This window comes from Gorilla gorilla, chromosome 1, assembly GCF_029281585.2.
Source record: "Gorilla gorilla gorilla isolate KB3781 chromosome 1, NHGRI_mGorGor1-v2.1_pri, whole genome shotgun sequence".
In the NCBI taxonomy this organism is placed as follows: domain Eukaryota; kingdom Metazoa; phylum Chordata; class Mammalia; order Primates; family Hominidae; genus Gorilla; species Gorilla gorilla.
The window spans coordinates 124,604,980-124,631,676 of record NC_073224.2 but is presented as its reverse complement, the minus strand read 5'-3'; the positions used below and the strand labels follow the sequence as shown (position 1 = coordinate 124,631,676).

The 26,697-nt window shown below is 41.2% G+C and overlaps 1 protein-coding gene across 3 annotated transcripts; it reads right to left on the bottom strand.

The window, feature by feature from the left end:
• Positions 1-5,855: 5,855 nt before the first annotated feature.
• On the bottom strand, positions 5,856-25,379 carry LOC101140560 (CD160 antigen). 3 transcript variants are annotated; one of them, XM_019039961.4, is made up of 5 exons: positions 19,893-19,998; positions 16,428-16,572; positions 13,765-14,091; positions 8,674-8,811; positions 5,856-6,319 (listed from the first exon to the last, which is right to left on the bottom strand). In XM_019039961.4, the coding sequence occupies exons 2-5, from the start codon at positions 16,498-16,500 to the stop codon at positions 6,312-6,314; spliced, it is 546 nt and encodes a 181-aa protein (XP_018895506.2). In that variant the 5' UTR covers positions 16,501-16,572; positions 19,893-19,998; the 3' UTR covers positions 5,856-6,311. The 3 variants fall into 3 exon arrangements, with proteins under 3 accessions (XP_018895506.2, XP_018895495.3, XP_055211484.1); XM_019039950.4 differs by lacking the exons at positions 5,856-6,319; positions 19,893-19,998 and adding an exon at positions 25,250-25,379 and having other exon boundaries at positions 8,507-8,811; XM_055355509.1 differs by lacking the exon at positions 5,856-6,319 and having other exon boundaries at positions 8,507-8,811; positions 19,893-19,953.
• Positions 25,380-26,697: the final 1,318 nt, after the last annotated feature.

Genomic DNA, 26,697 nt, shown 5'->3' with positions numbered 1-26,697 from the left:
ACACATTATAATTAAAATTTCTGAAGCCAGAGATAAAGAGAGAATCTTGGAAGCAGCAAGAGAGAAGCAACTTGTAAAATATAAGGGATCTTAAATAAGATGAATTTCTGTTGATTTCTTAGCGGAAACCATGGAGGCTAGAAGGCAGTGGGATAACATATTTAAAGTGATGAAAGACAGACCTGCCAACCAAGAATTCTAAATCTGGCAAAACTATCCTTCAGGAATTAGGAAGAAATCATGACATACCCAGATAACAATAGCTGAGGGGGCTTCATTGTTAATAGACCTGCCCTGTAAGAAATGCTAAAAGGAGTCTTCAGGCTCACCACAGATCTATTAAATTTTCTTTTTGGCATAGGACTGAAACATGCGTTTTAATTAAACATTCATAATTTTTCTTACACAGCAAAACCAAAAGCCCCACAATGGAAAATCATTTTCTGTTCACTGATTGTTAAAAACTTTTTTTAAAAAAAGTCCTGTGACATCAAGTGCTTGCCAGGATGTGGCACAGTAGAAACTCTTAAACACTTGGTGGGTGTTTAAATCGCTACAACCAGTTTGGAAAACAATTTTTTCATTACCCAGTAAAGTTGAAGATGTATAGATCATGTAATAGTTTTACAGACCAAAAATATAGAAACTCTGGTACCTCTGCAGAAGAAGACATACAGTAATATTCACAGTGGCCATTTGTAATATAAAAAACTGTAAACAATCCAGATGTTTATTGATTGATTTTTCTAACATGTGACTTATTTCTGGTCTTTACTAGCTTTGGGGCCATTTGGATCACACGATGTTTTTTCAAGATTTTAGACCATTTCTAAGTAGCAGTCCACTGGACCAAGATAATAGAGCCAATGAAAGGGGTCACCAGACTCACACTGACTTCTGGGGAGCAAGACCTCCACGGTTGCCATTAGGTCGGAGATACAGATCTCGAGGAAGTTCTCGTCCTGACAGATCTCCAGCTATTGAAGGGTGAGTTGTTGTATTTTAAGTTCTTTTTAAGGTAGTTTCAATGAAGGACAAATTGGTATAATCTAATCTTTATAAGGGTCTCATACTTATTACCTTTGTGGACAAGATGGACATATGTAGAAAGGATGAAAGTGAAGCTAAATTGAATGTTAGTACTCGCCCGATGATAAACCAGAGAGTGAGAAATGTTATGTCTCTGATTAACATTTTTATTAATGTCTCAGATTAATTTATAGATGATATGTGTCTCAGTCCATTTTGTGCAGCTATAGCAGAATACCTGAGACTGGGTGATTTATAAAGAACAGAGATTCATTTCTTATATTTCTGGAGGCTGGGAAGTCCAAGGTTGAGGGATCCACATCTGGCGAGGGCCTTCTTGCTGTGTCATTCCATGTTGGAAGGCAGAAGGGCAAGAGAGCATGCATGAGCAAGAAAGAAAGGTGCCAAACTCATCCTTTTATTAGGAACTCACTCAACAATAACTAATCCACTTCCAGGATAAAGGCATTTAATCCACTCACAAGAGATTCATCTCTTAAAGTCTCCACCTTTCAACACTGCTCCACTGGGGATTAAGTTTCCAACACATGAATTTTTGAGGAGGGCACATTCAAACTATAGCAGTATATTTATCAAAATTTCAAAAGGGTATCAAATATATTAGGCATTAGGATTAAATATTTCAACAGATTGGAACAGTGGACTTAACATGAAATTTAATCAAGTATCTGCTTTTTGTGAAGAAAGGAAAAAAATTTAATAGGATAAATATGAAGTCTTGTGACTGTAAAAACATTCATGTAATAAATGTTGAGTGTCTTTTGTATGGGGCACTGTACTAGACACTAGGAACACAATGATGAGTCAAATAGATGGTTTTGCTCATGGATCTCATTTAGTTGGAATAATAAACGTTAATTTTAAGTGTTTACCATATGCAGAGGACTGTGCTTCATGCTTTATCTGCTTTATGTTGTTTAATTTGTGTGAAGTAATAGGTGTTATTGCTGTTTTCATTTTATAAAATAATTAACTGAGTCTCAGAGAGATAAAGTAACAGCCATTGGTGGATCTAAGACTTGAATCTAGGGCTATATGAATCTAGTGCGACATTGTCTCATATGGTAGCTGCTAGCCACATGTAGCTATATGTTTACATTTAAGTTAACCAAAAGTTAATAAAACTCAAAATTCAAAGTACCTCAATCCCAAATAGCTATGTTTTGAGTGCTCATTGGCCACATGTAGCTAATACTTATCATATTTGACAGAACATATTATAGAAAATTTCCATTATCTTAGTTCTATTGAACAGTGCTGTTCTAGAGCCTACACTCCCCCTCTCCCCCAACACACACCTTCTAGGCTTTATTAACATTTTACTATACTTGCATTATTACATATCTATCCATCTGTCTTTCCATTAGTTCATCTTATGTTTTGTGCATTTCAAAGTTAGTTGCAGACATCGCTTCATAGAACAAATACAGGATATGGGAAATCTGATTTAATGAGATTGTCTAGGACAAAAATCAGTAAAATCTTACATCGTTTTAATAGCTTATGGCACCCAGAGTTAAAGCTGCTATAATCTGTGCCAGTTAAACTGTGTGTAGATTACTTTCCCTTCTGTACCTGTTTGAGATTTGAGATCCCATTATTGAGTTTCTCAACTACAGTTCATCTAAACTTTTACCTCCTATGCATCTTTTTTTTTTTTTTTTCCTCCATTACACCCACTAAATGGCCAATTTTGGAGCAGTGCTGTGATTCACTTTCCCTTGCTCCTTTACTAGGGGATGGTTCAGTACTGCTTTAGAAAAGTCACATAAATGTGTCCAGTCATGCCCCTGCAGATAGTAAGGTGCATTTAATCTCCACTAGATTTCATGCTTTTGATTAGGCTTTTGTTTGCATTCCCTCAACAGATATTTTGAATTTTCACTAAATTTCATTCTTCAAATTTTCTATCCAATAGCTGATCCTCAGAAGCTGATTTATATTCTCCTTTATGAAAATTGGGGCCTTGGGCATGAACTCCCCAAATCCCTGTGCCCAGCTTCTCTATATCAACATTCATTTCTTCCTCCAGCCTCCTGAGATGAGGTGTCCTTTGTTTTTTTCAAGGCAAGCCTATCAGCCCATGTTCTGATCCATTCTCTAGCTGTTTCATCTGGGATTTTGTATCATCCATCTTCCTTTTCCTGCTTTCTTTCCCAGTTAATGCCCCTTGGCCACCATTTTACTCTTTAGCTCTGTGTTTTTCAATCCTGGCTGTACATTATTGTCACTGAGGATATCTTTTAAACTGGTACCTGGACTCCATCCCCACGGACTGTGATTTTATTAGTCTGGGTAAAACCAGGCATTGGTCATTTTTAAAAGCTCCTAAAGTTATTCTCACTGTAGCCAGAATTGAGAATTACTGTTCCAGTTACTGCCTAGTAATCTTTTTTCTTTTCTTTTCAAAAAAATTTCTTAAGAGTTGTTTGTGTTTACTTTGTTATCTTTCATTAGTCTTCTACCTACTGTAGTCTGGCCCTCCTTTCACTAAAATCCCTGGTGACCTTCTATTAATAATTGCAGACCCAGTGGATACTTTAAAATCCTTATTGAATAGATCTAGTTCACTGAATTCAACCCTTTTAATTTTTTTCTTCCGCCTTGAATTTACCTTTTTTTCTTCTTATTATTTATTTATTTTGCAATAGAGTCTTGCTCTGTTGCCCAGGCTGGAGTAGAGTGGCATGAACATAGTTCACTGAGCCTCGAACTTCTGGGCTCACACAATCCTCCTGCCTTAGCCTCCCAAGTAGCTGGGATTACAGGCATGTACCACCATGCCTGTAATGCTTGGCCAATTTTTAAACTTTTTTTGTAGAGATGGGGTCTCACTATGTTGCCCGGGCTGGTCTCAAACTTCTGGGAGGATCGCTTGAGCCCAGAAATTTAAGATCACCCTGGGCAACATGGCAAGACCACGTCTTTACAAAAAATGAAAAATCAGCTGAGCATGGTGGCATGTAAGTATGTAAGTACTTACTTTTTCAGTAATGCTTTTAAGTTAATTTATTAGTCACACCAGAATCTACATCCAATTGAAATATAGTATATACAAATATTTGAAAGATATTTATTCAGGCTGAAGATTATGGTATATAGATTCCTTCTGATAACCTCATGGCCTCACAGGTTCAAAACCCATGTTTGTGAATCACTCATACAGATTGGGGCTAAGATGCGTGTCCAGAAAACTACCTATTATGCATGGAAATTTGTAGGCTTATTTGAAGGCAATTGTATCAACACATTTTGAAAGCCAAGACACAGTATTTTAAATTTCTGTTTAACCAAGTCTCGAGATAAGCAGAGTAAATAAACTCTTTAGAAGCAAGACTCAGTTGGTATGTACAAAGTGGGATTGCTTTGTATATATTCCGCTTAGTCTGAGTCAGAGCTAGTAATCTGATGCTCTTAAATGTCTTCATAAACTTGGGCAGTGATGTTTCCTTTCTGTGATTATGTGTCACAGATTTTTATATGTGGACTATAAGTAGTATAGTACAATGGCTGAAACCTTTCCTATAGTTGAATATATCTTCTGAGACTTCCAGTGATTGTATAATTTTGAGTAGCTCCAGAAGATTATTTGAATAGTAAAAACAAAAGACATCTCTACCTATGTGAGTTTATTATTTAGTTAGAAACACAGAACTAACTATTTAAAACAGGTAGAGAAAGATTAAGATGAATGTGATGTAGTGGAGAAAGCTTTGGAGACTTTGGAGTCAGAATTCAAATGGCTCTAGGTCCCAAATCCAGACTCTCATTTTGATTCTCAGAACAATTCTGTGGAAAGAGAAGATACAGTAGGCAATATCCCTTTTTACAGATAGGTAAACAGAAATAGCATCTCAAAACCTCACTTGCACTGGGTGAGGTGGCTCACGCCTGTAATCCCAGCACTTTGGGAGGCTGAGGCGGGCGGATCACTTGAGGTCAGGAGTTTGAGACCAGCCTGGCCAACATGGTGAAACCCCGTCTCTACCAAAAACACAAAAATTAGCCAGGCATGGTGATGCATGCCTGTAATCCCAGCTACTTGGGAGGCTGAGGCAGGAGAATTGCTTGAACCCGGGAGGTGGAGGTTGCAGTGAGCCGAGATCATGCCACTGCACTCCAGCCTGGGCAACAGAGTGAGACTCCGTCTCAAAAAAAAAAAAAAAAAATTCATTTGCCCAATGACAAATAGCTTGTATGTTGCAGAGCCAGAATTTGAATCCAGGTCTTTTTGACTCCATGGCTAGTCCTTTTATCTCCATAGGATACAGTCTAAAATCCTTAGTTTGAAGTTCAAGACTATCACTAATAAGAGTCTTACTCATCTACTTCAGCCATATCTCTTTCCGTTCCCACAAACCTTAGCTCCCACATTTGGCAGGTCCTTGCCGAGGAGCACAGGTAAAGTGTCTCTTTCCTTTTAATGGCTCACCATGGAGCTGTAGCTAAATTTCCGTGCTCTTACCCCTTTATTCATGTAGTTCCTCCTGTCAGGAATATCCTGCCCACTCTCTGCTTAACTATGACAAGAGGTCATCTGTCCAAAGAGAAAGAAGAGAGTTTGTGGATTTAGGAGAAAAGAAAAGACTCCAAATACTGCTATGGGCATTTATTTAAAAAGAGAAATGACCAAAGAGGTTAACAAGTATTTAGATGAAGCTGGGCAGTTGTAGTCTGTGGTGCTCTTGGTCTGCACAAATCTTCCTCTTCCTCCAGCAGTGCTGTATGGATGTTGTTGAATGTTGAGGTCTGTCTGCATTTCCTCATTTTCATGCCAAGTCAATCACTGGATCTGGCTGTCTTCCTTTCTGTCCTACCTATCTTTGCTTGTTTTCTCTCTCTTTCCTTTACAGTGTTAAATAAAAATTTATTCCCCCAAAATTTGGTGTTCTCATTTTGTTTGACTTGACTTATTTTACTATGTTGATGAAGAGGGAGGAAAAGTTTTTCTGGGGTACAAAAATGCATATATTTATCTGATATTTGAGGACTATACTACCCACTTTGGTGAAAGCTGTTCTGTTTATTTACTGGAGCTTAGGAGGGAAGAAGGCAAGTTTGCCCTGATGGTGAGGAGCAAAGTCAAGGATTACACTGATTTGCCCCAGCTTATATTTCCACAGATTCTTGGTATATTTAGCATCTCTTCCCCTGTGCCCTGTTGCATTCTTCTCTGTGCCTATTGTAATGAGAAAGATACTAAGCCAGAGTCAGATTCATCTTGCTGTAGCTGTTTTAAAAAGTTTCTTTTGGCACAAGGCTTACAAAGCTGTGGAAAGAAAAAGTTTGTATTACTGCCTTATAACTTAGAATAGCAACAAAATACCTGATGTAATGAAGTCTGACCTGTCCTGAGATGCGTGCGTGATAGGCCCTCATGACTGTAAAGGGATTGGAAAAGGAAAGTGGGAACTATTTTATGTATTGCATCTTATTACTAAATTAGGGTTTTAATCTTGAGCAAATCTGATTCTGGTGGGAGTGGGAAGGGGGCTAGCCTTTGATCGCTCCTTGCTGGAAGGAACAATCAAAGAAGCAATAGATGCCACTCAAAAAGTTGAAGGTAGGTTTTCCACGTATAGCTCTGAATTGTTGGCACAGTGGTAAGACAAGGATATTCACTGAAACTAGTTTCATGAGCTGAGAGAGGCACAGAGGTCCAGGAAACTCCCTCCTCCTTTTCCCCACATGTAAGCATGATAACTTGATCTATGTGGTGTTTCTGGACTTGAAAAAGCATGTGTACTATTCTACTGAATACTACCTCTTTCAATAATTCTACTAAGCCTTGAGCTGGGGAAGAAGGATAAAGAAAAGAAAGCTTCTAAGTAGTGTATAGTTTCTCGTTTAATCAAATATTGAGCTTTGGTTTTTTCCTTTGGTTAACTTTAAAGCTACTTGAATTGAACATAGGAGAAAACAAAAAATTGGATTCAAAAGCTCATTCTCTTCACCTGAGTGGAAAAGGAAAAAAAAGCCCAGAGATGATTTTTTTTTTTTTTTTTTTTTGCTCTAGGATGACTTGGGAATCAAAGATAGTAACTGGTAGTAGGTTGTATGGCTAGACTCAATTTCCCCTTTAGAATTTTTATTCTAAAATAAAATTTATTTTACTGGTTACAGTGGCCTAACCAAGGGAATTTAAAGTCAATAAAAAATTATGTCTAAAGGTCAGACTGTTTCATATTCATGTTTCCTCCTGAAAACTGGCATAGGCTTAAATTTGGAAGATCCTTACCAAGGATTACAGATAAGGTCTCTGTTTTCTTTTTGAAATCTCTGTTTTCTTTTGATGACTTGCAAATAAGGGACTGGAATAGGGAATGTTTAGGTGGTCCTGTTTCCGGAAAGGGGAGGAGTCAATCTCAGAATGAATGGGGTGGTGAAGGATGTAAGAGGTGCTTTGCATATAGTAGATCATTACTGAGTGTAAGGTTTTAGAGTGAGAAGGATCTGTATTAATTGCTGTGATGGGCAACAATTAACTCTTTTTTTTTTTTCCTTTGAGAAAGTGTCTCACCCTGTCACCCAGGCTGGAGTACAGTGGCATGATCATGGCTCACTGCAACCTCAACCAGCCTGGGCTCAGGTGATCCTCATGCCTTAGCTTGGGACTACAGTTGTGTGCCACCATGCCTGACTAATTTTTGTATTTTTTTGTATAGTTGGGGTTTTGCCATGTTGCCCAGACTGGCCTCAAACTCCTAGGCTCAAGGGATCTGCCTGCCTTGGCCTCCCAAAGTGCTGGGATTACAGGCGTGAGCCACCGCACCAGGCCCTATTTAACTTCCTTGTGTCTGTTTCCTGATGAGTAACCAGGGGATGTTTGCTTGCAAGGGTTGTATAAGTTTAGAATCATCATGTGTAAAGCATCTGATTCATCATACAGGTTCTTTAACAAATTTATTAAGAGCCTGCCATATGTGTGGGACTTTTCGTCGGGGTAAAGAAGACAAAGTCCTTACATGTATAGAGCTTACATTCTGATGCCATTCGAAACAGTGGTAGTTATTGATTTGAGGAATGCCTAAATAAAATGGAGTTAAGAATGCCAAGGCCAGGCAAAAACCTGAATCAGTTGCTTGTTATGCAAAAACGTTATGACAAATTATTGGAAGTTTCACTTTTTGTTATCTAATAGGAAAAACGCTAATCCATATTGGTAAATGGTTTTCAGAGGACTCAGCTACATGTGTTTAATATACTCAATCTGGCCATCAGCCTTTGCTGAGGAGCCGCATTGTTCAAAACCCATCTCCAAACCAAGTCTGTCTCTTGCCTTTTCTTCCTCTAATAGCCGAAAATCTGTTGCTTTAACTTGTAGCCCTCTGTTCATGCAGTGAGTAGAGGTAGTTGTACTAACTTGCCTCTCTCACAGGCCTTCTTTCCTAATGAGTCTTACCTCCTACCCATTGAAAAGTCTGATTTATCTGTCTTCCTCCTTAGTGCCTTTGGATCAGTGAAACTGGTTTGAACTTCCCTGTGGATAGCCAGGGCTTGAGTAACATTTTTCTCTCCCCCTGGACATCCTTTCCAACCTTCTCCTCCTGGAGAATAACCAAGGTGGCAGAAATATAATAGCACCCTCATTGCTTGGGGTGCTTACGGCTCTTTTGGACATACCTTGAAGGGCCACAAGGCTGGTGACCAGCATTACCCAGACCTTTTCTTGTAGGAAGCCTGAACTGAGAGTGCCTTCATTATGGCTGAACTCAAGGTGTTGTCTTTGTTTCAATCCTGTCACTGTGTAGTTCCCTGTCTCTGGTTCAAAAGAGAATCATGGATCAGGGGAGGGTTTCAGAAATCATCAGTATCTCCTTTTGCATCATCTCATAACATCTCTTTTATGATCTCCAAGGATTCCTCCCTCTGTAATTCGTTGCCCAAATAAGTATTTTTAACATTGTGGGTAATGATGATGTACTTAGGCAGCCATAAATAAGTATAGAATCTCCTGTGTGTCAGACACTAGGGATGCAGATAGATCTTAAAGTAATTCTAAAGTTTTGCCACAGAGATAGCTGAAACAGCTTAGTCGCCTTGGACTTGGGTATCCCCAAATAGCCGCATTTTCTAGAGTGGTTCAAGCAATCTAGCATAAGTTAAAATCTTGCCCTTTTGGAATAGATCTGGGTTTTTTTTGTTTGTTTGTTTGTTTTGTTTTTGTTTTTTTGAGACAGGGTCTTGCTCTGTCATCCAGGCTAGAGTGCAGTGGCATGATCATGGGTCACTGCAGCCTCATGCCCCGAGCCCAATCGATCCTCCCACCTCAGCTTCCCTAGTAGCTGGGACTACAGGCATGTGCCACCACGCCCAGCCAATTTTTGTATTTTTTGTAGAGACAGGTTTTTACTATGTTGCCCAGGCTGGTCTCGAACTCCTGGGTTCAAGTGATGCACCTGCCTTGGCCTCCCTAAGTGCTGGGGTTACAGTCATGAGACACTGCACCTTGACTAGATCTGGATTTTTATCCATCATTTACTAGTTGGATGAACATAAATTATCTTCAAGCTTGAGTTATCACAGGACAATAGCTCAAAAGACCATGGAGATTAAATAATATAATATCACTTAGCACAATGCCTGGCCCACAGTAAGCACTCAGTAAATGGCAGACATTGTTTTTTATTTTATTTTATTATCTCTTTTTTTGAGACAGAGTCTGGCTCTGTCGCCCAGGCTCGAGTGCAGTGGCGCAATCTCGGCTCACTGCAACCTCTGCTTCCCGGGTTCAAGTGATTCTCCTGCCTCAGCCTCCCAAGTAGCTGGGATTACAGGTGCGTGCTACCACACTCGGCTATTTTTTGTATTTTTAGTAGAGACAGGGTTTCACCATGTTGGCCAGGCTTGTCTCGAACTCCTGATCTCAAATGATCTGCCAGCCTCAGCCTCCTGAAATGCTGGGATTACAGGCGTGAGCCACCACCCACCCTGACATTGTTTATTATCTGTTACCTGTCTCTTCTTAACTAGTTTTACCTTCCAAAATGCACCTAATTTCCACATTTGGGGAACCATCTAGATGTGCTGACTCTAATACTTAAATATGCTGAGAAGATGAGAAAAGCATTCTTCCTTAGGGAGAATCTTCACAACTAAAACAATATATTAGGAGAACAGGATTTAGGTTATAAGGAGCAAGGACTGTGTTATACCTCATTCTGTTCTCCAAGGCATAGCGCTGGGCCTGGGATGCACAATACATATTTGTTAGATGAATGAAAGAGGAGTATCCACTAGTGCAGTTTAACTGAAGCAATGTATTCACATAAATAGAATGAAATGCTATAGAGTCTCTAGTGCCAGGCTAATGTAATTTAGACTTTATTCCATAGACAGTGAGAAGCCATTAAAACTTTGAGTGATGTGGCATGTGCAAATTAGCATTTTGGAAAGACAAGCTGGTGGTAGTATGTAGAATGGATTGGAGGCAGAAACAGTATTTAGAGTTGCTGGACCATTTATTAGGCAACAGCTCAGTGCTAGGCCCTGTGGTAGGTGTGGGAGATACAAAGGTGACTAGGGCACAGTTGCTGAACTCAAGGGACTCACTAGTTAGGAGACTATAGGAATATGTTAAGTGTGAGGTGATGAAGACCTGAAAAACACCTTTGGAAGGAAAGGAATAACAAAGTACTGCTATTCTTCCCCACTAAGTACTGCTGTGCGGAAGAACAGCAGTACTTAGTAACTCTCTGAATTGGGGGTTAAGAAAAAAGGAGGAACCAAAGTTGACTCAGTCATGAACAGAAGTAGGGTCTCAGGAGGATAGCTTTGATACTGAGTTTGAGGAAATGGTGGGACATCCAGGAGCTAGGAGTACAGTTTTTAGTTTAAACGTTTAATTAAAACTGAGGAAAGGTGTTCAAGCTGGAGAAGTTGATTTGCTGGTCAGTTGCAGGGAGATGCTGGTTTAAATCGTGGGTGGATGAGAACTAGGGAGAGAGAGTAAAGAGAAAAGGTTGAAGGGGTGAGAAGTGAGTCTTGGGGAATACTCATGTTTGAGAGGTGGGAGGAGGAAATAGAGAAGACAAAAGAACAGCCAGGCGGGTAGAACAGCCAGGGGAGTACAGTCACAGAAGCCACTGGAGATGACAGTTTGATGAAGGAGGGAATAGTCAGAAGTGCTGAATGCTATAGCTAGGTCAGACAGGAAGACACCAGGAAGCAAGGAACAAAGTCAATCAAACTAAACAAGTTGAAAATTTGAATTAACTAGGAACCATAGGAGGTGATTAGAAACGTTTGTTCAAAGGCTCTGGGCCAGTTTTTCATGGGGGGAGGGTGGTGAGTGGGTAATTTATACTTATTTTTCTTAAAAAGTAAGATAGGCCAGGCACGGTGGCTCACACCTGTAATCCCAGCACTTTGGGAGGCTGAGGCGGATAGATCACCTGAGGTCAGGAGTTTGAGACCAGCCTGGCCGTCGTGGCAAATCCCCGTCTCAACTAAAAATACAAAAAAATTAGTTGGATGGGTGGTGGCGTGTGCCTGTAGTCCCAGCTATTTGGGCGGCTGAGGCAGGAGAATCACTTGAACCTTGGAGGTGGAGGTTGCAGTGAGCAGAGATCACGCCACTGCTCTCCAGCCCGGACCACAGAGTGAGAGTCTGTCTCAAAAAATCAAAGAAAAAGAAAAAAAAAAGTAAGATAGTTGTAAGTTCATGGAGAAGTAAGATAGTTGTAAAAGTTCATAGAGAATAATAGCAGTGCCCTTTTGTCCTCCTAGGCTTATTGTCTGAGACAACCACTGTCAACTCTTCGAGATGTCTTATTATATTCCTAAATAATATGCTCATATTGCTGCTTCCTAGTGATAAAATTTAGACATTTTCTATTGGCTTTCTGCTATAGTAGATGAAGATGTGCTAGAATATAGTAGATGAGGATTATATTTTCACCCATTTTCCTTCTCTGCATTCTTCTAAAAATAATTGTACCACAAATTTTATTTAAATTAGCCATGTTTACATAATTTGGATTCTGTGTTATTTTTTGCAAAATCAAGTTGTGTGCTATGCTTCTTTTGTAAAATTTAGTTTTCTCTAGAGCCTGATTTTATTTTTTTACTGGCAGAGTTTTCCATATCCATTTCTTTAATCTTTTTATCGGGTCTTTAATGGGCCTTTAGAAAGATGATCTGTCGATTCCATTTTTACCTCCTAGAGATCTCCCTTCCAGAGTCTTCTTTCTCTTGCTCTCTTCTAGACTAACTGCCCTTTTTTAATTCTAGAATTTCCTTTTTTTTTTTCTTTTCCACTAGAGATGGTGTCTCCCTGTGTTGCCCAGGCTTATCTCTAACTCCTGGGCTCAAGTGATCCTCCCACCTTGGCCTCCAAAAGTGCTGGTATTACAGGCATGAGCCACTGTGTCCAGCCTAGAACTTCCTTGTTAGATTCCTTGTTTCCTGTATCTCATTTTATCCCCTTTATGGATTCACTTTCTTGTTTTACTGAAGCACATCCTCTGGTAGCTTCTTTGAAAAGATCACATGGAAGGCAAATTTTTTTGAGTCATTGCATCTCATGATAGTGTCTTTTTTCTTTCCTTACATTTGGTTTATAGTTTGGCTGAATATATAATTCTAGGTAAACTTTTTTTTTTCCCACAGAATTTTGAAGCCTTGCTCTATTGTCTAGGAATATAGTTACACAGAGAGACACTTTCTGTTGGGCACAATTTGACTTAAGGAAGCCACTTAAAGCTGGGGCTGGAGTGGCCATATTTAGGATATGCCAAAGTAGTAATGGAGCAGGGGGAGCATGCATAGAGTGAAAGACAGATGCAGAAGCCAGAGGCCTTGCTGCCTCACAGTTTGAAACGGTAACTGTTTTGCATCCTATCCCCTTTCTAGTTTCTGATTCCAGGAGCTAGAACTCATGAGGGCCAGCTGTACTTTTTTATTTTTTCCTCCTTTAATCTATGGTACTTTGAATTGGTTTCTGTTTCTTCCAACTAAATGCTCCTTAAGACAGACACCCATATTATCTCAAACCTAATCTCGTTGTCTGCCTGAATTTAGAAATATAGCCACATTTCTGGGAGAGTTCTGAATTGGGAATCAGGAGGCCTAATTTCTTTCTTTTCTTGTTTTTTATTTTTTTATTTTTTTGAGACACAGTTTCACTCTAGTTGCCCAAGATAGAGTGCAATGGCGCAATCTCGGCTCACTGCAACCTCCGCCTCCCAGGTTCAAGCGATTCTCTTGCCTTAGCCTACTGAGTAGCTGGGATTACAGGCATGCGCCACCACACCCGGCTAATTTTGTATTTTTAGTAGAGACAGGGTTTCTCCATGTTGGCTAGGCTGGTCTTTAACTCCTGACCTCGGGTGATCTGCCTACCTCAGCCTCTCAAAGTGCTGGGATTACAGGCATGAGCCACCATGCCTGGCCAGGAAGCCTAATTTCTATCTGGTTTTACTTTCACCGGTCAGTGAGTAGCACTGGACAAGTCTCTTCAACCCCTGTGTCACCATCTCCCTGTCAGTAAAAATGCAATGGCCACCCCAAGTAAGAGTTTTAAAATTAAAGACAAAATGAGATAATGTTTGTATGTGCACTTTGAAGAAAGGCAGCATCTGCCAATGGGGATGTTGGAAAAGGATTGAGGAAGAAGGAAACTGCCTTTCCAGGACCTGAACCATCTGGTTACATCTCCACTGTCAACCCTGCTCACTGTCCCACCTGGTGGCATTAGGAGTATTTGAGACTCACCTGTGAATAGAATGGAGAAAAAATGGCCCTGAAGGCGGATACCTGACTTCTGGTTTCTGGCACAACACTGGTAGGTCCCACTGTGCAACGGTGTGACTTGGCTTATGGTGAACATCAACTGAGATGATATTTCACCAACACCATCTATCCCAGGATCCCTTTTAAGTCTGAGCTGTTTTAAACTGGTCTCAGGAGAACAGTCTCCAGACCTGTCCTTGCACAAAAACACTACAAACCCCTCAGCCTCTTCTTTCTTATGCCACACAGTACAGATTAAGTTTAGTCGCGTTCCTTCCTGGGAAGCTGAGCTGGTGATGTTAATGCATCCTGGAATGGAAAGGGAAGAATTACCCAGAGGTCAGGTAGCATTCTGTGAATTTCACCGTAACTGCTCATTATCACTAGAAGTCTTCAAGGAAGGACTGAAGCAGAACCTGGCAGTAGTGCTGGCAGACAGGAAATACAAATTCCAGCTCTATTGATGGCTGTGTGACTGTAAGCAAGTTACCTAACTCCTTGGGCAGTAGTTTATTCATCTGGAAAATGAAAATTAAGGGCCTAAATAATATGCTCAAAGCATCCATTAATTCATAGGTTTATTTGTTCCTCCACTTAACAAATACGTTTAGGTATTCACTCTGCCAAGCCCTGCTGGGGCTATGAGGGCTAGGATGTGAGCCCCACTGTCAGACCTTTTTTTTCCCCTAACCATTAGATGACCGGGGATTTTTAATTTAAAAAAATTTTTTTTAAAACAAGGTCTTGCTGTGTCACCCAGGCTGGAGGGCAGTGGCACAATCGTAACTCACTGCACCTTTGAACTCCTGGGCTCAAGCAATCCTCCTGCTTCCGCCTTCCGAATAGCTAACACTACAGGTATGCACCACTATGCCTGGCTAATTTTTTATTTTGTAGAGACAGATTCTCACTATGTTGTCCAGGCTAGTCTTGAACTCCAGGCATCAAGCAACCCTCCTGCCTCTGCCTCCCAAACTGCTGGGATTACAGGCATGAACCACTGTGCCTGGCCACTCTCCGAGTTTAAAGCCTAATGTAAAAACAAATTAGCAAAAAATTACAATTTAATTCCACAGTTATTATAATTGAGGAATCTTAGAGATTTCTGAGTCTGAAGCATCAGGGAAACTTCACAGTGAAGTTAGTGCTGGAGCTGACTTGAAGGATGAGTAAAAGTTTTTCTAAGAAATATAGGATGAGAGAGACCACGGAAATACCAGAGATGATTAAAAACAGCCAGTGTGTGGAAATGGAGTGAGAATGGACTGGAGAAACAGACTAATTATTGAGGGACCATTGATATCCAAAGACCATGACTCTGATGGTGCCAATCTGCCCACTTGATTTTCCCTGTAAGTAATCTGTAACCTGGATACAGAAGTGGAGAAAATAGTTGGGTTAACCCAGGATGTTTTGGCTCGATGGGTGTCTCTGACCTAATTTTGCAATGCATTGGCCCTGCCAACTTTGTACTGCCCCTCACTCTCCTCAAACTTCACTTCCTTCTGTAGTTTATATTTTGTAGTCCATTATTATAATCTCTCCCTTATATCCACCCTCAGCTCCCTTAGCTTTACTCCTACTGTGATGGATCCTCGCAAAACCCCAACCTCGGTTAAATCCAGCTCTCTGCTGAAAACTCATCTGGCAGATGCTGAGGCTGCCAGCCCCCTCCCCCACTCCCTTGGCAGCTAGATCCGCTATGACTTGCTTTTCCTTTTAAGACTCCCCTTGGTATACATAGTAAACTAAATTCACTCTCATGAAAACGGTGAAGAGGCAGAGATGGAGGCTGCCCCCTACATATTGAATGCCATTCTCCTACAAGAGTAAGAGATATGGGTCTTCCAGGACCCATATCTGAGGGAGACCTGCAATCCCAGCCATTGATTAAGTCCAAAATGGTTTATATTTTATTTCTACTTTCCAGCTGGAACTTCTATAGGGTCTCTGTTAGAGTGCTTTTCTGTATATCAAATCCTCAGTATAGCCATAGAGGGCAGGTATTATTCTTCCCATTTTATAAATACACAAATTGAGGCACAGAGTGGTTAAACTAGCTGCTGAAGTTAATGAAGATTGCAGTATCTGGATCTCAAACCTGGATTTCATAAATTTATAGTATATAAGAGCCTAAAGGAATCTTAGGTTGAGGCGCAGATTACCAGGCTCTTTGAAACATATAGCAGAGACAGAGTGTCTGATAGAGAGGCAATAGTATCAGTTCTAATGAAAAAGAAAAAGACAATATATTCTTTACCCTTTCCTTAATGTCAAGGAGAGTGAGTCAGCCGGGCGCCTGAGGATCACCTGAGGTCAGGCAGAGTTCGAGACCAGCCTGACCAATATGGTGAAACCCCGTCTCTACTAAAAATACAAAAATTAGCCGGCGGTGGCGGCATAAGCCTGTAGTCCCAGCTACTCGGGAAGCTGAGCCAGCAGAATTGCTTGAACCTGGGAGGCGGAGGTTGCAGTGAGCCGAGATCGCGCCACTGCACTCCAGCCTGGGTGACAGAGCGAGACTCCCTCAAAAAAAAAAAAAAAAAGTCCTTTGTTTCCCCACTAGAGAAAATCACGGGATCCAGCCCTTCCCACAAGCCCAGGATCCTCCCCATGGCCGTCTCTGCTCTAGGGTCTATCCTCACCACCAGACTGGATGTCCACAATTGCCAGCAGGATGGCCAGGGCACAGCAGCCTCTGCCGGGTTCCAACAGCATCCTGCACGCTGTCAGCAGGCCCAGGAACTTGAAGCAAATGTTGGCTCTGCTGGTATCCTTGGCTTCAGTCTCCTAAAAGCACAGGGGGACCCACTAGACAACGCCTTCCAGGGTTCCAAGATCATTTCCCCATCCCAGGCTCTAGCTTTGATTGGCTAGAGTATGATGGAGGTAGAGGAGGGCTTGGGCATGAGAGTCCAGCTGGCTGGGAAGTGAGGCGGTAAACCAAGTGAGATACGCTGGGAGCCGGGGAGGGAGGGGCATAGGGAGACACTAAAGGCTATTTTCTCATATATATATATTTTTTAAGTTAAATTGGATTGCTGGGTCAAAGAATATGATGATTAAAACTTTTTTTCTACTATAATCAGATTGCTCTCCAAAAAGGCTGTTGATAATCAGATGTTCACCAAGAATGCTTGATAGTGTACATTTCCTCGTGCCCTTGCTAGCTCTTGGTATTATCTGTACTTTAACATTTTTGCCAATCTGATGGATGAAAGATTAGATCTGTTTTATGGTGCATTTCCATGATTAGTGAGGTTGAGGATCTTTTCATATGCTTATTGGTCATTAGTATTCCCTTGTCTGTGAATTGTGTGTTCATATTCTTTACATTTCTTAACTTTTAGGAACTTTCTCCGTATTAGAGATATTAACCCATCTGCCATTTTTTTAGGCAAATACTTTCTCCCAATTTGTTGTTTGTCTCTTCACTTTTTTTATGAGGCTTTTTTTCACAAGGAAAGTTTACATTGTATGTAATTAAATACAACATATCTATCTTTTCCTTTAGGTTGTCTGGGTTTCCTGCATTGTTTAGGAAAGTTTCCCTCCAATTGAGGCTACAATTTTCTTTCAATATTTTTATTGTTTTACTTTTTATAGTTACATCTTCTAATCCTGGCTAAGAAAAATTACTCCTGTTTCAAAATAAACAAACTGAAGAAAAACAAACACTTGAATTTCATCAATAGGGAAATGGTTTAATAAGTTTCAATTAATCTATGTGACAAAATATTATATATTATTAAAAGAATGAGATACTTCTATAAATATGGGCCTGGAGGGATGTTCATGATATAGCATTAGGTCAAAAAGGGCAAATTGCAATTATGTATATAAAATAAATACATTTTTATTTTTAAAAATCCTCTCTATGTGTGTATATGTTTTAAAAATATATTTAAAGTTTTGTAGTTTATAACTTTTGAAGAGGTAATTACATTCACAGCATTTAAAATTCAAAAGGGGAAAACAAGAATTTTTCTATAAATTTATTTTTCTGATTTTTATAATCAGCTTGTCTAGTCTTGCCCTTCCTACTGTGTGTATCATCAAGAAAAAGTCGTATTGGTATTTTAAAATTGGGATGTGTTCAATTTATATTTTAACTTAGGGAGAACTGAATTTGTTGTGACATTGATTCTTTTGATCTGAGAATGTGATATTCATTTTTCAAATATGTGTGTCTCAGGTATGTATAGAAGTTTTCTTCATAAAGTCCTCGTCCGTTTCTTAGCTAAGTTTGTTTCTTGAGTAATTCATATTTTTTCACTATTGAAAATGTCGTCTTTTACCCATTATATCTTTTTTTTAATATACTTTAAGTTCTAGGGTACGTGTGCACAATGTTCAGGTTTGTTACATAGTTGTACATGTGCCATGTTGGTTTGCTGCACCCAGCAACTTGTCATTTACATTAGGTATTTCTCCTAATGCTATCCCTCCCCCGGGCCCCCACCCGTGGAACGTCATCGGTGTGTGATGTTCCCCACCCTGTGTTCATGTGTTCTCATTGTTCAACTCCTACTTATGAGCGAGAACATGCAGTGTTTGGTTTCCTGTCCTTGTGACAGTTTGCTAAGAATGATGGTTTCCAGCTTCATCTATGTCCCTGCAAAGGACATGAACTCATCCTTTTTTATGGCTGCATAGTATTCCATGGTGTATATGTGCCACATTTTCTTAATCCAGTCTATCATTGATGGACGTTTGGGTTGGTTCCCAGTCTTTGCTATTGTGAATAGTACCACAATAAACATACTTGTGCATCTTTATCGTAGAATGATTTATAATCCTTTGGGTATATGCCCAGTAATGAGATTGCTGGGTCAAATGGTATTTCTAGTTCTAGATCCTTGAGGAATCCCCACACTGTCTTCCACAGTGGTTGAACTCATTTACACTCCCATCAACAGTGTAAGAGCATTCCTGTTTCTCCACATCTTCTCCAGCATCTGTTGTTTCCACTCGTTGTATCTTTTAACTTATTTTTTCAGTCTCTTTATATCATTCATTATATCTTTTAATTTTTCATTATTGTTCATATATGAAAGGCTGTTTGTTTTACTAGATATTAATTTCATACCCAGCTCCACTTCCTTAATTCTATCATTTTTCAGTTAATTCTCTTGGATTTTCCAGTTATGCAATCATATTATGTGTAAATAATGATAATTACTTCCTTTTCTATTTTATATCTCTGATTTCTTTCTTCTAATTGTGTTGGTTAATATCTCCAGAAAAATATTAAATAATAATGGTAATAATGAATCTCTGTCTTTTTTCTAAGTTTAATGGGGGATGCTTAAATGTTTCCTTATTAAGTATTATAGTAGCTTTGAGAATGAGACGTATTTTATTATGTTAAGGAATATACATTTATTTCTATTTTATTAAGAGTTTTAAAATGTCAAGGATGGATGTTAATGTTTTATTAATTGCCTTTAAATATCAACTAAAATGATATTATTTTTCTTTAAGATATATATTAAGATGGCGATCTACATTAATAGATTTCCTAAAATTGATACATCTTTGCAGTCCCAGACAAACAAACAAAAACTGAAGCCATTTGGTCATAGTATGTTATTTTCTTTTGAGACAGAGTCTCACTCTGTCGCCCAGGCTGGAGTGCAGTGGCGCGATCTCGGCTTACTGCAACCTCCACCTCTTGGGTTCAAGCGATTCTCCTGCCTCAGCCTGCCGAGTACCTGGGATTACAGGCGCCTGCCACTGCGCTCAGCTAATTTTTGTATTTTTAGTAGAGACGGGGTTTCACCATCTTGGCCAGGGTGATCTTGAACTCCTAACCTTGTGATCCACCCACCTTGGCCTCCCAAAGTGCTGGGATTACAGGCGTGAACCACCACGCCCGGCCTAGTATGTTATTCTTTTCATGTGCTGCCGTATTGTTTTATAATATTTTATTTAAATTTTTAAAAATTGAAAGGCCCAGTTGCGGTGGCTCACGCCTGTAATCCCAAGCCTTTGGGAGGCCGAGGTGGGAGGATCACTTGAGCCCAGGAGTTTGAGACCAGCCTGGGCAGCAAAGTGAGACCATGTCTTTACAAAAAATACAAAAATTAGCCACGTGTGGTGGTGCATACCTGAAGTCCCAGCTACTCAAGAGACTTAGGTGGGAGGAGCCCGGGAGTTCACGGATGCAGTGAGGTATGATCTTCACTGCACTCTGGCCTGGTTGACAGTAAGACCCTGTCTCAAGAACACCAAAATCAAAAATTACACACACACAAAAATTAACCAATCGTACAAGATATTAAAAATATAATACACCATGACAAATGGAATAAGGTTTCATTTTTAGAAATTCTTGGATGATTTAATATTAGGAAATCTATTAATTAACATACTACTGGATAAAAAAGAAAGTCAATATTACCTTCTGATAACATCTTACATTAATTCCCACTAAAATCCTAAGTAAAATGGTAATGGATGAATACTATTCAATATAATGGAGAAATGTATATCTCAGATAAAATTGCAGCATCATATTTAATGGTAAAATATGGGATAATTTCTATTAATATTAGGAGCAAGGCAGAGATGCTTCCTATTATTTCTGTTATTTCACATTGTTCTGAAAGTGTTTGCCATTATATTTAGACAAGAAAATAAAGCAAAGGGTATAAATATTGGAAATCTTAAGGCAAATTTATTACTATTTATATGTGATATAACTTACATCTAGAAAACCCAAGAAACTTAATTAAGAATTATTAGAAACAATAAAAGTTAGAGTATCTGAATAGGCAGTTCACAAAAGATGAAATGCAATAAAAAATTTTTCAGTTTTACAAGTATTCAGGGAAGTACAAATTAAAAATTCAGAGTTCAGAATTTCAGAATTACCACCTGTTAAGTGAACAAAAATTTAAAAGATAAATCAAATTTTGGTAAGGGTAAGAAGAAATATGTGCAATCATTCACTCTAGGTAGAACTATACATTGTTACAGAGCTTTGGGGGAATACTCATTATATATTAACATTTCAAATGCACATACCCTGTCCCTTTGGCTATAGCTTACAGAAATAAAAGCATGAGTGTGCTAGTATATATGTACAAGGATATTCACTGCAGCATTTTTTATAATACCAAAAGAATAGAAACAGGTGAATGCCAGGTGTGGTGGCTCACACCTGTAATCCCAGCACTTTGGGAGGCGTGCGGATCACCTGAGGTCAGGAGTTCGAGACCAGCCTGGCCCACATGGTGAAACCCTGGCTCTACTAAAAATGCAAAAATTAGCTGGGCGTTGTAGCAGGTGCCTGTGATCCCACCTACTCAGGAGGCTGAGGCAGGATAATTGCTTGAACCTGGGAGGCAGAGATTGCAGTGAGCCAAGATCACGCCACTGCACTCCAGCCTGGGCAACAGAGCAAAACTTCGTCGCCTTCCTGCCCCCATAAAAAAAGGAAACAGGTGAAGACCCACTGGTGAGAATGGTTGAATAAATTATTGAAGATCCACAGAATAGAATGTTATGTAATTATAATTTGTATAAAATAATAAACTAAATTAGTGTATATACATACAATTTAATAAGGTACTTATTAATACATAAGATTAAAAATTTTCCTGGATATAATTATTAGTCAGAAAATATGGTAGAAGAAAAAGTTCCATTCATTATAGCAACCAAAAAAACCCATCAAATGTCCAGAAAAATGTAACAACATTCCGAATAGGACCTATAGGATACAAACTATACAGTACTATTAAGAAACATAAAAGAAAATCTAAGTAGAGACGATTGTTAATTTCTTCTGTACTTATCTATACATTTGTCACAATCCTAATAAAACATCCCAGCAGCAGCTCATGGTATGGCCCCAATGTCCTTTCCTAGCCTTGACCTCTCCTTGTTCCTTCTCCTGTGTTATCATACCTTCATGCTACACCAGAATGTCCTGGTGACTCTTGAAACATGGAATATTAAGTGACAAAGAGGATAAATGAATAAAATGACAAATCATTTTATTCAAAGAGGAAGATAAAGAAGGATTGCAATTATTCATTCAGCCCAGAATTATGGTTAAAAAGCATAGACTCTAGAGCCAGAGTGTTTGTGTTCAAATCCTGGTCCTAAAACCTAATAGTGGCGCCAGGCGCGGTGTCTCACGCCTGTAATCCCAGCACTTTGGGAGGCCGAGGTGGGCAGATCACGAGGGCAGGAGATCGAGACCATCCTGGCTAACACGGTGAAACCCCATCTCTACTAAAAAAAATACAAAAAATTAGCCGGGCGTGGTGGCGGGCGCCTGTAGTCCCAGCTACTCGGGAGGCTGAGGCAGGAGAATGGCGTGAGCCCGAGAGGCGGAGCTTGCAGTGAGCTGAGATCGCGCTACTGCACTCCAGCCTGGGCGACAGAGCAAGACTCTGTCTCGAAAAAACAAAAATAAAAACAAAAAAAAACTTAATAGTTGCATGACTTGGTCAAGTTTCGTAGGCTCCTGGGCCAGGCACTATGCTCAGCCTTTAATAAATAGACATATTTCAGAAACACGGAGCATCTATAATGTGTCAGACACCATGGGGCACAGAGAGATCACTAACACAGCAGAGGCAGACGTTTTAGTGGTTAAATGGTCTCTAGAGTCAGACCAGGATGTTACAGATCTGGCTTTGAAACTTAACTATCTGTGTAATATTGGGCAAGTTTCTTAATCTCTTAATAACCTATAAAATGGTGACAAAATATTCTCTTCCTTGGGTTGTGAGGGTCAAATGAGGTCACCTATGTAAACTACTTAGCACAGTGCCTGGCAGAGAGTAAGGGCTCAATAAATGATAGCTATGATTATTTTTATGCTTTCTTATATTGGAATCAACGGACAGTGTTCCAGGCACATCTACCTGCAAGACTGTGTTTAGTCATTATAAAACACTAAGCCATTATTATTTTTTAAAATTTATTATTTGTACGAAGCATATAGAGGCTTGGAGAGGCCTTGTGACTTGCTTAAAATCACAGCTCGTAAGTTGGGGAGCAGGACTCTAACCCAAGTTATGAGAGTCTTTCTCTTGGAGTCCCCTTTGTCCCTCTCCTCACAGCCACTCATCCATTCACGAACAGCTGTTAACACAAGAACGACTGTACTAAGAACAGTAATAAGGTCATAAAGTGTCAAGGGGCAGCACAGGAGAAATTCTGGATGAGGGATGTGGAAAGGCTGCAAGATGGCGATGAAGTTAGGCCTTCATAGATGTTTGTGGGCTCTGGGGAGCTGGTGACTAAAGAATACGGTGGGTGAATTAAGGTGGGGAATGGGCTGAGGAGATCTGGCTTCCAGTCCTGGCTCCGCACTAGGTAGCTATGGAATGTTGACAAGGTCGTGTCCCTTCTCTAGGCGTGTTTCCTAAGGGACTGGTGCAGCGGGATGGGAGGGGCGCACGGTAGGGACCGCTTCCAAGGAGAGAGAGGACAGGCGGGAGGGGCTGATGCAGCTGGTCACTCCGCTGGAGTGGCCAGGCTTCGCGGTGCCTAGGGCCGAGTTGAAGAAGGGCATGTAAGTCTGTTGTGGGCCCCTCACCAGCGCTGGGGGGCGGCGAGGTCACTGGGCTCTGGGATGCTCTGGGATGTGACCTTGGTGCCCGGGAGGGGAGCACCCTGGTGTGATGCAGGCGGGGCAGCGCGGAGCCGGCGGCGCTGATTTCGCACTCTGGCCGCTAGAGGGCGCTACCTTTCAGCCAAAGCCGAGTGACCCCCTACCTGCCCCGCGTTGGCCCGCGTCACTCCAGCCATGGGCCATCCAGCGAGCATGGGGGCTAGCCAGGGAAAGTCTAAACTAGGAGGGGAGATGAGGGGGTGCAAAGTTGGGCCTGGTGGGTCCTGGGGACGCAGCATGTACTAGAGCTGCACCTGGCCCTCAATAGGGGGGAGAGCGGGTGGTCGTGAGAAGTCTGGGAATTTTCCGGGCCCACTACACGCTAGGGGCGGGTCTCCCCTCTTAAAACGTTGTGAGCCCCAGCGCGGGCAGCGGGGAGGGTGCCTGTGGAGTTGGCATCCTCATCTTTGATGGTCCCCGGGGCTCCTGAGCTGCGCTGGTGGCCCAAGGGCTCGGTGCCTTTCTCAGGCGACAGCTCACAGACGGCGGGAAACTCTTCCCTCCCGCACCTTCGGAGGCGGTCCTGGAGTCTTGTGGACTCCTGGGTTCAAATCCAAGCTTTGTGTGACCAGCACATTGCTGGACCTCACTCAGCCTCACATTCCTCTTGTGTTTAAAACTCCCTCATAGGAATGTGGTGACGGTTAGATGATACATAAAGCTTTGCCAGAGGTTTTCTGGGGAGGGTGGGGACAAGAGGGCAAGGAAGAGTCTCCATTTCCTCTGCCACCGGAGCCCGGATCTAACCTCTCAGAGGAGCTGGAAGGTCAGCTCTGAGCTCCACAAATACCCCTGTATACAGATCTCCCACAACACTGAAAAAGATGCCCAGAAAGATCTCATTTGCAGCTGTGAAAGGGCTTCTTTTTCAATCTCCACAACCCCAACTGCCTTAAAGTAGAACCAGACTTGTTAGTAGATAGAGGTTTGGCCTGGGGGGCCCTTGAAGCTCTTGTCTGAGATCTCAGGCTTCCTGCTTAACACACCAAAGCAGGTGCCTGACATAAAGGCGCCATGGACCTCTTTGGTGGTCTGGGAAGGCATATGGAGTCCCTTCTCAGAATAACATTTAAAAATTAATAAGATACATGGGATAATAAAGGGAACAAATTATGACAAGACAGTTGTCAAAACATTAGAAGAATGTGTGGTAGAGCAGTACACATGCTTCTTTAGATTTGACATCAGCCTAATTGTTGTAATTCTGTAGTAGTGCTGAGCGCTAAGGACATTTGGAGAAATCTATAAAAACTGTAATGAGATTTGAAAATATTTGTGTTTTCTATTTATGGCAAATTCTATTGTGGTTCATTGTCTACATTCATAACTGAAGCAAGTGCTGACTTTCAATTAAAGATTAGTGAAAATAAAGATGTATTTTTTCCCCCAATTCACAAATCCCATGAATAAATCTATTCATGGACCTCCAAGAGGTCCATGACGTGAACCACCTAGGACATGAACTTCCCCTGGAGGTGCCTCACAGGGCCAGCTCCAAGCCCCGTGGCACCTCCTGGCTTGTCTCAGGCCAAGCCTTGAAGAGCTCCAGCAGATCTAAACTTTGGTAACCTTCCTCTGGTAATTTGAGGAATTCCTCCATTTGAGGAATGTCAGAATGGGGCCAGGATTCCTGAATGCCCATGGAAGAAAAGCGAGCATGCTGGTCTGGCGGGCAGAAATAACCTTCTCCCCAGGCTCCAGAGGGCAGAGGACATTTCCCTCCAAAAGGCAAGTTTCTCAGGGACCTCATGGGAAGCCTGTCCTCACCTGAGCAGTTCTGTCAACCATCCCATCCCTTCACCTGGACCCCAGGTCCCCAGCCGGCCTTTTTACCTCAAGACAGAAGTTCTTCTTTCTTGTTCTCAGGCTGGGGGCTCACGTTGAAATGGCTCTCAGTCCTCAGATTGTCCTTGCATCTTGTTAAAACCCTATCTCTCCAGTTTCGTCATTGCTCACACTTTCATAGCTGTTATATTCGCTCTTTGAAAACCACAGAATGGGTTGTTAGCAGTCATAGATCTTCCGCCACCCCCACTGTGGATTTTTTTTCTCCTTTCTCTCCTGCAACTGGTCCTCCATCTCCTTCTCCTTTCCTCTCCCTTGTTTTGTCTTTTTGGTGTTAGAAATAGACTAGGGTGCTGAGGGGGCTAAGAAAAACCACTTCTTAAAATTCTTTTCTTTACCCTGGGGAACAAAGATTTTATATTTGCTAATTCATAATAAGGAAAGGACTGATGATAGAATAACTAGAAGATAAAAGGACAGAATGTCCTCTCAAGTATAAAGAAAGGTACCAAGTCTTCTCCTGAGAGTAGGTTTTGGTTAGAAGTAGGACAGAGAACACAGCTGCTCCAGGCTGAAAGGGAAGAAGGTCAGGGAGCTGTCAAGAAGGCTTGGGTGAGGGTGGTGGTGAGCAGGGGAGGCAACGAGTGGGGGCACCAAAATGGTCCTGATGTGGTGGGGGGGAGGATGAATGACTGACCTTATCTTCCCACCCACCCTTTTTTTTCTTTTTTCTTTCTTTCCTTTTTATTTATTTATTTATTTATTTTTTTTTTTGAGACAGGGTCTTGCTCTGTCACCAAGGCCAGAGTGCAGTGGGGCAATCATGGCTCACTGCAACCTTGACCTCCTGGGCTCGAGTGATCTTCCCACCTCAGCCCCTCAAGCAGCCAGGACCACAGGTGTACGCCACCACACCTGGATAACTTTTTATTTATTTATTTATTTTGAGATGGAGTTTCACTGTGTCACACAGGCTGGAGTACAGTGGTGTGATCTCAGTTCACTGTAACCTCTGCCTCCTGGGCTCAAGTGATGCTCCTGCCTCAACCTTCTGAGTAGCTGGGATTACGAGAGCCTGCCACCATGCTGGACTAATTCTTGTATTTTTAGTAGAGACAGAGTTTCATCATGTTGGCCAGGCTGGTCTCAAACTCCTGACCTCAAGTGATCTGCCTGCCTTGGCCTCCCAAAGTGCTGGGATTACAGGCGTGAGCCACCACACTCGGTTGATAACTTTAAAAATGATTTGTATGGATGAGGTCTCCCTGTGCTGCGCCGCCTGCTCTTGAACTCCTGGATTCAAACAATCCTCTGGCCTTGGCCTCCCAAAGTGCTGGGATTACAGGCCTGAACCACCACTCCCAGCTTCCCATCCATTTCTATTCTGTTCTGTTCTTCCTTGGTCAGTGATGCCTTGGGAGATTACAACAATTGTTCCTAAATTCTAGGGTTGTGCCCTTAGATGGCAGGAGCATTAGTCTGAGAATTAGAAGCAT

Bases quoted from the DNA above. Each gene is read 5' to 3' on its own strand.
- LOC101140560 (XM_019039950.4), bottom strand. From the start codon at position 16,500: ATGCTGTTGGAACCCGGCAGAGGCTGCTGTGCCCTGGCCATCCTGCTG. The intron at 14,092-16,427 runs GTGAGGATAGAC...TTTCCATTCCAG, and splicing joins TGTGGACATCCAGTCTGGTG to GATGCATTAACATCACCAGC. The intron at 8,812-13,764 runs GTGAGTCTCAAA...CTTTTGAACCAG, and splicing joins TTTCTCCATTCTATTCACAG to AGACAGGGAACTACACAGTG.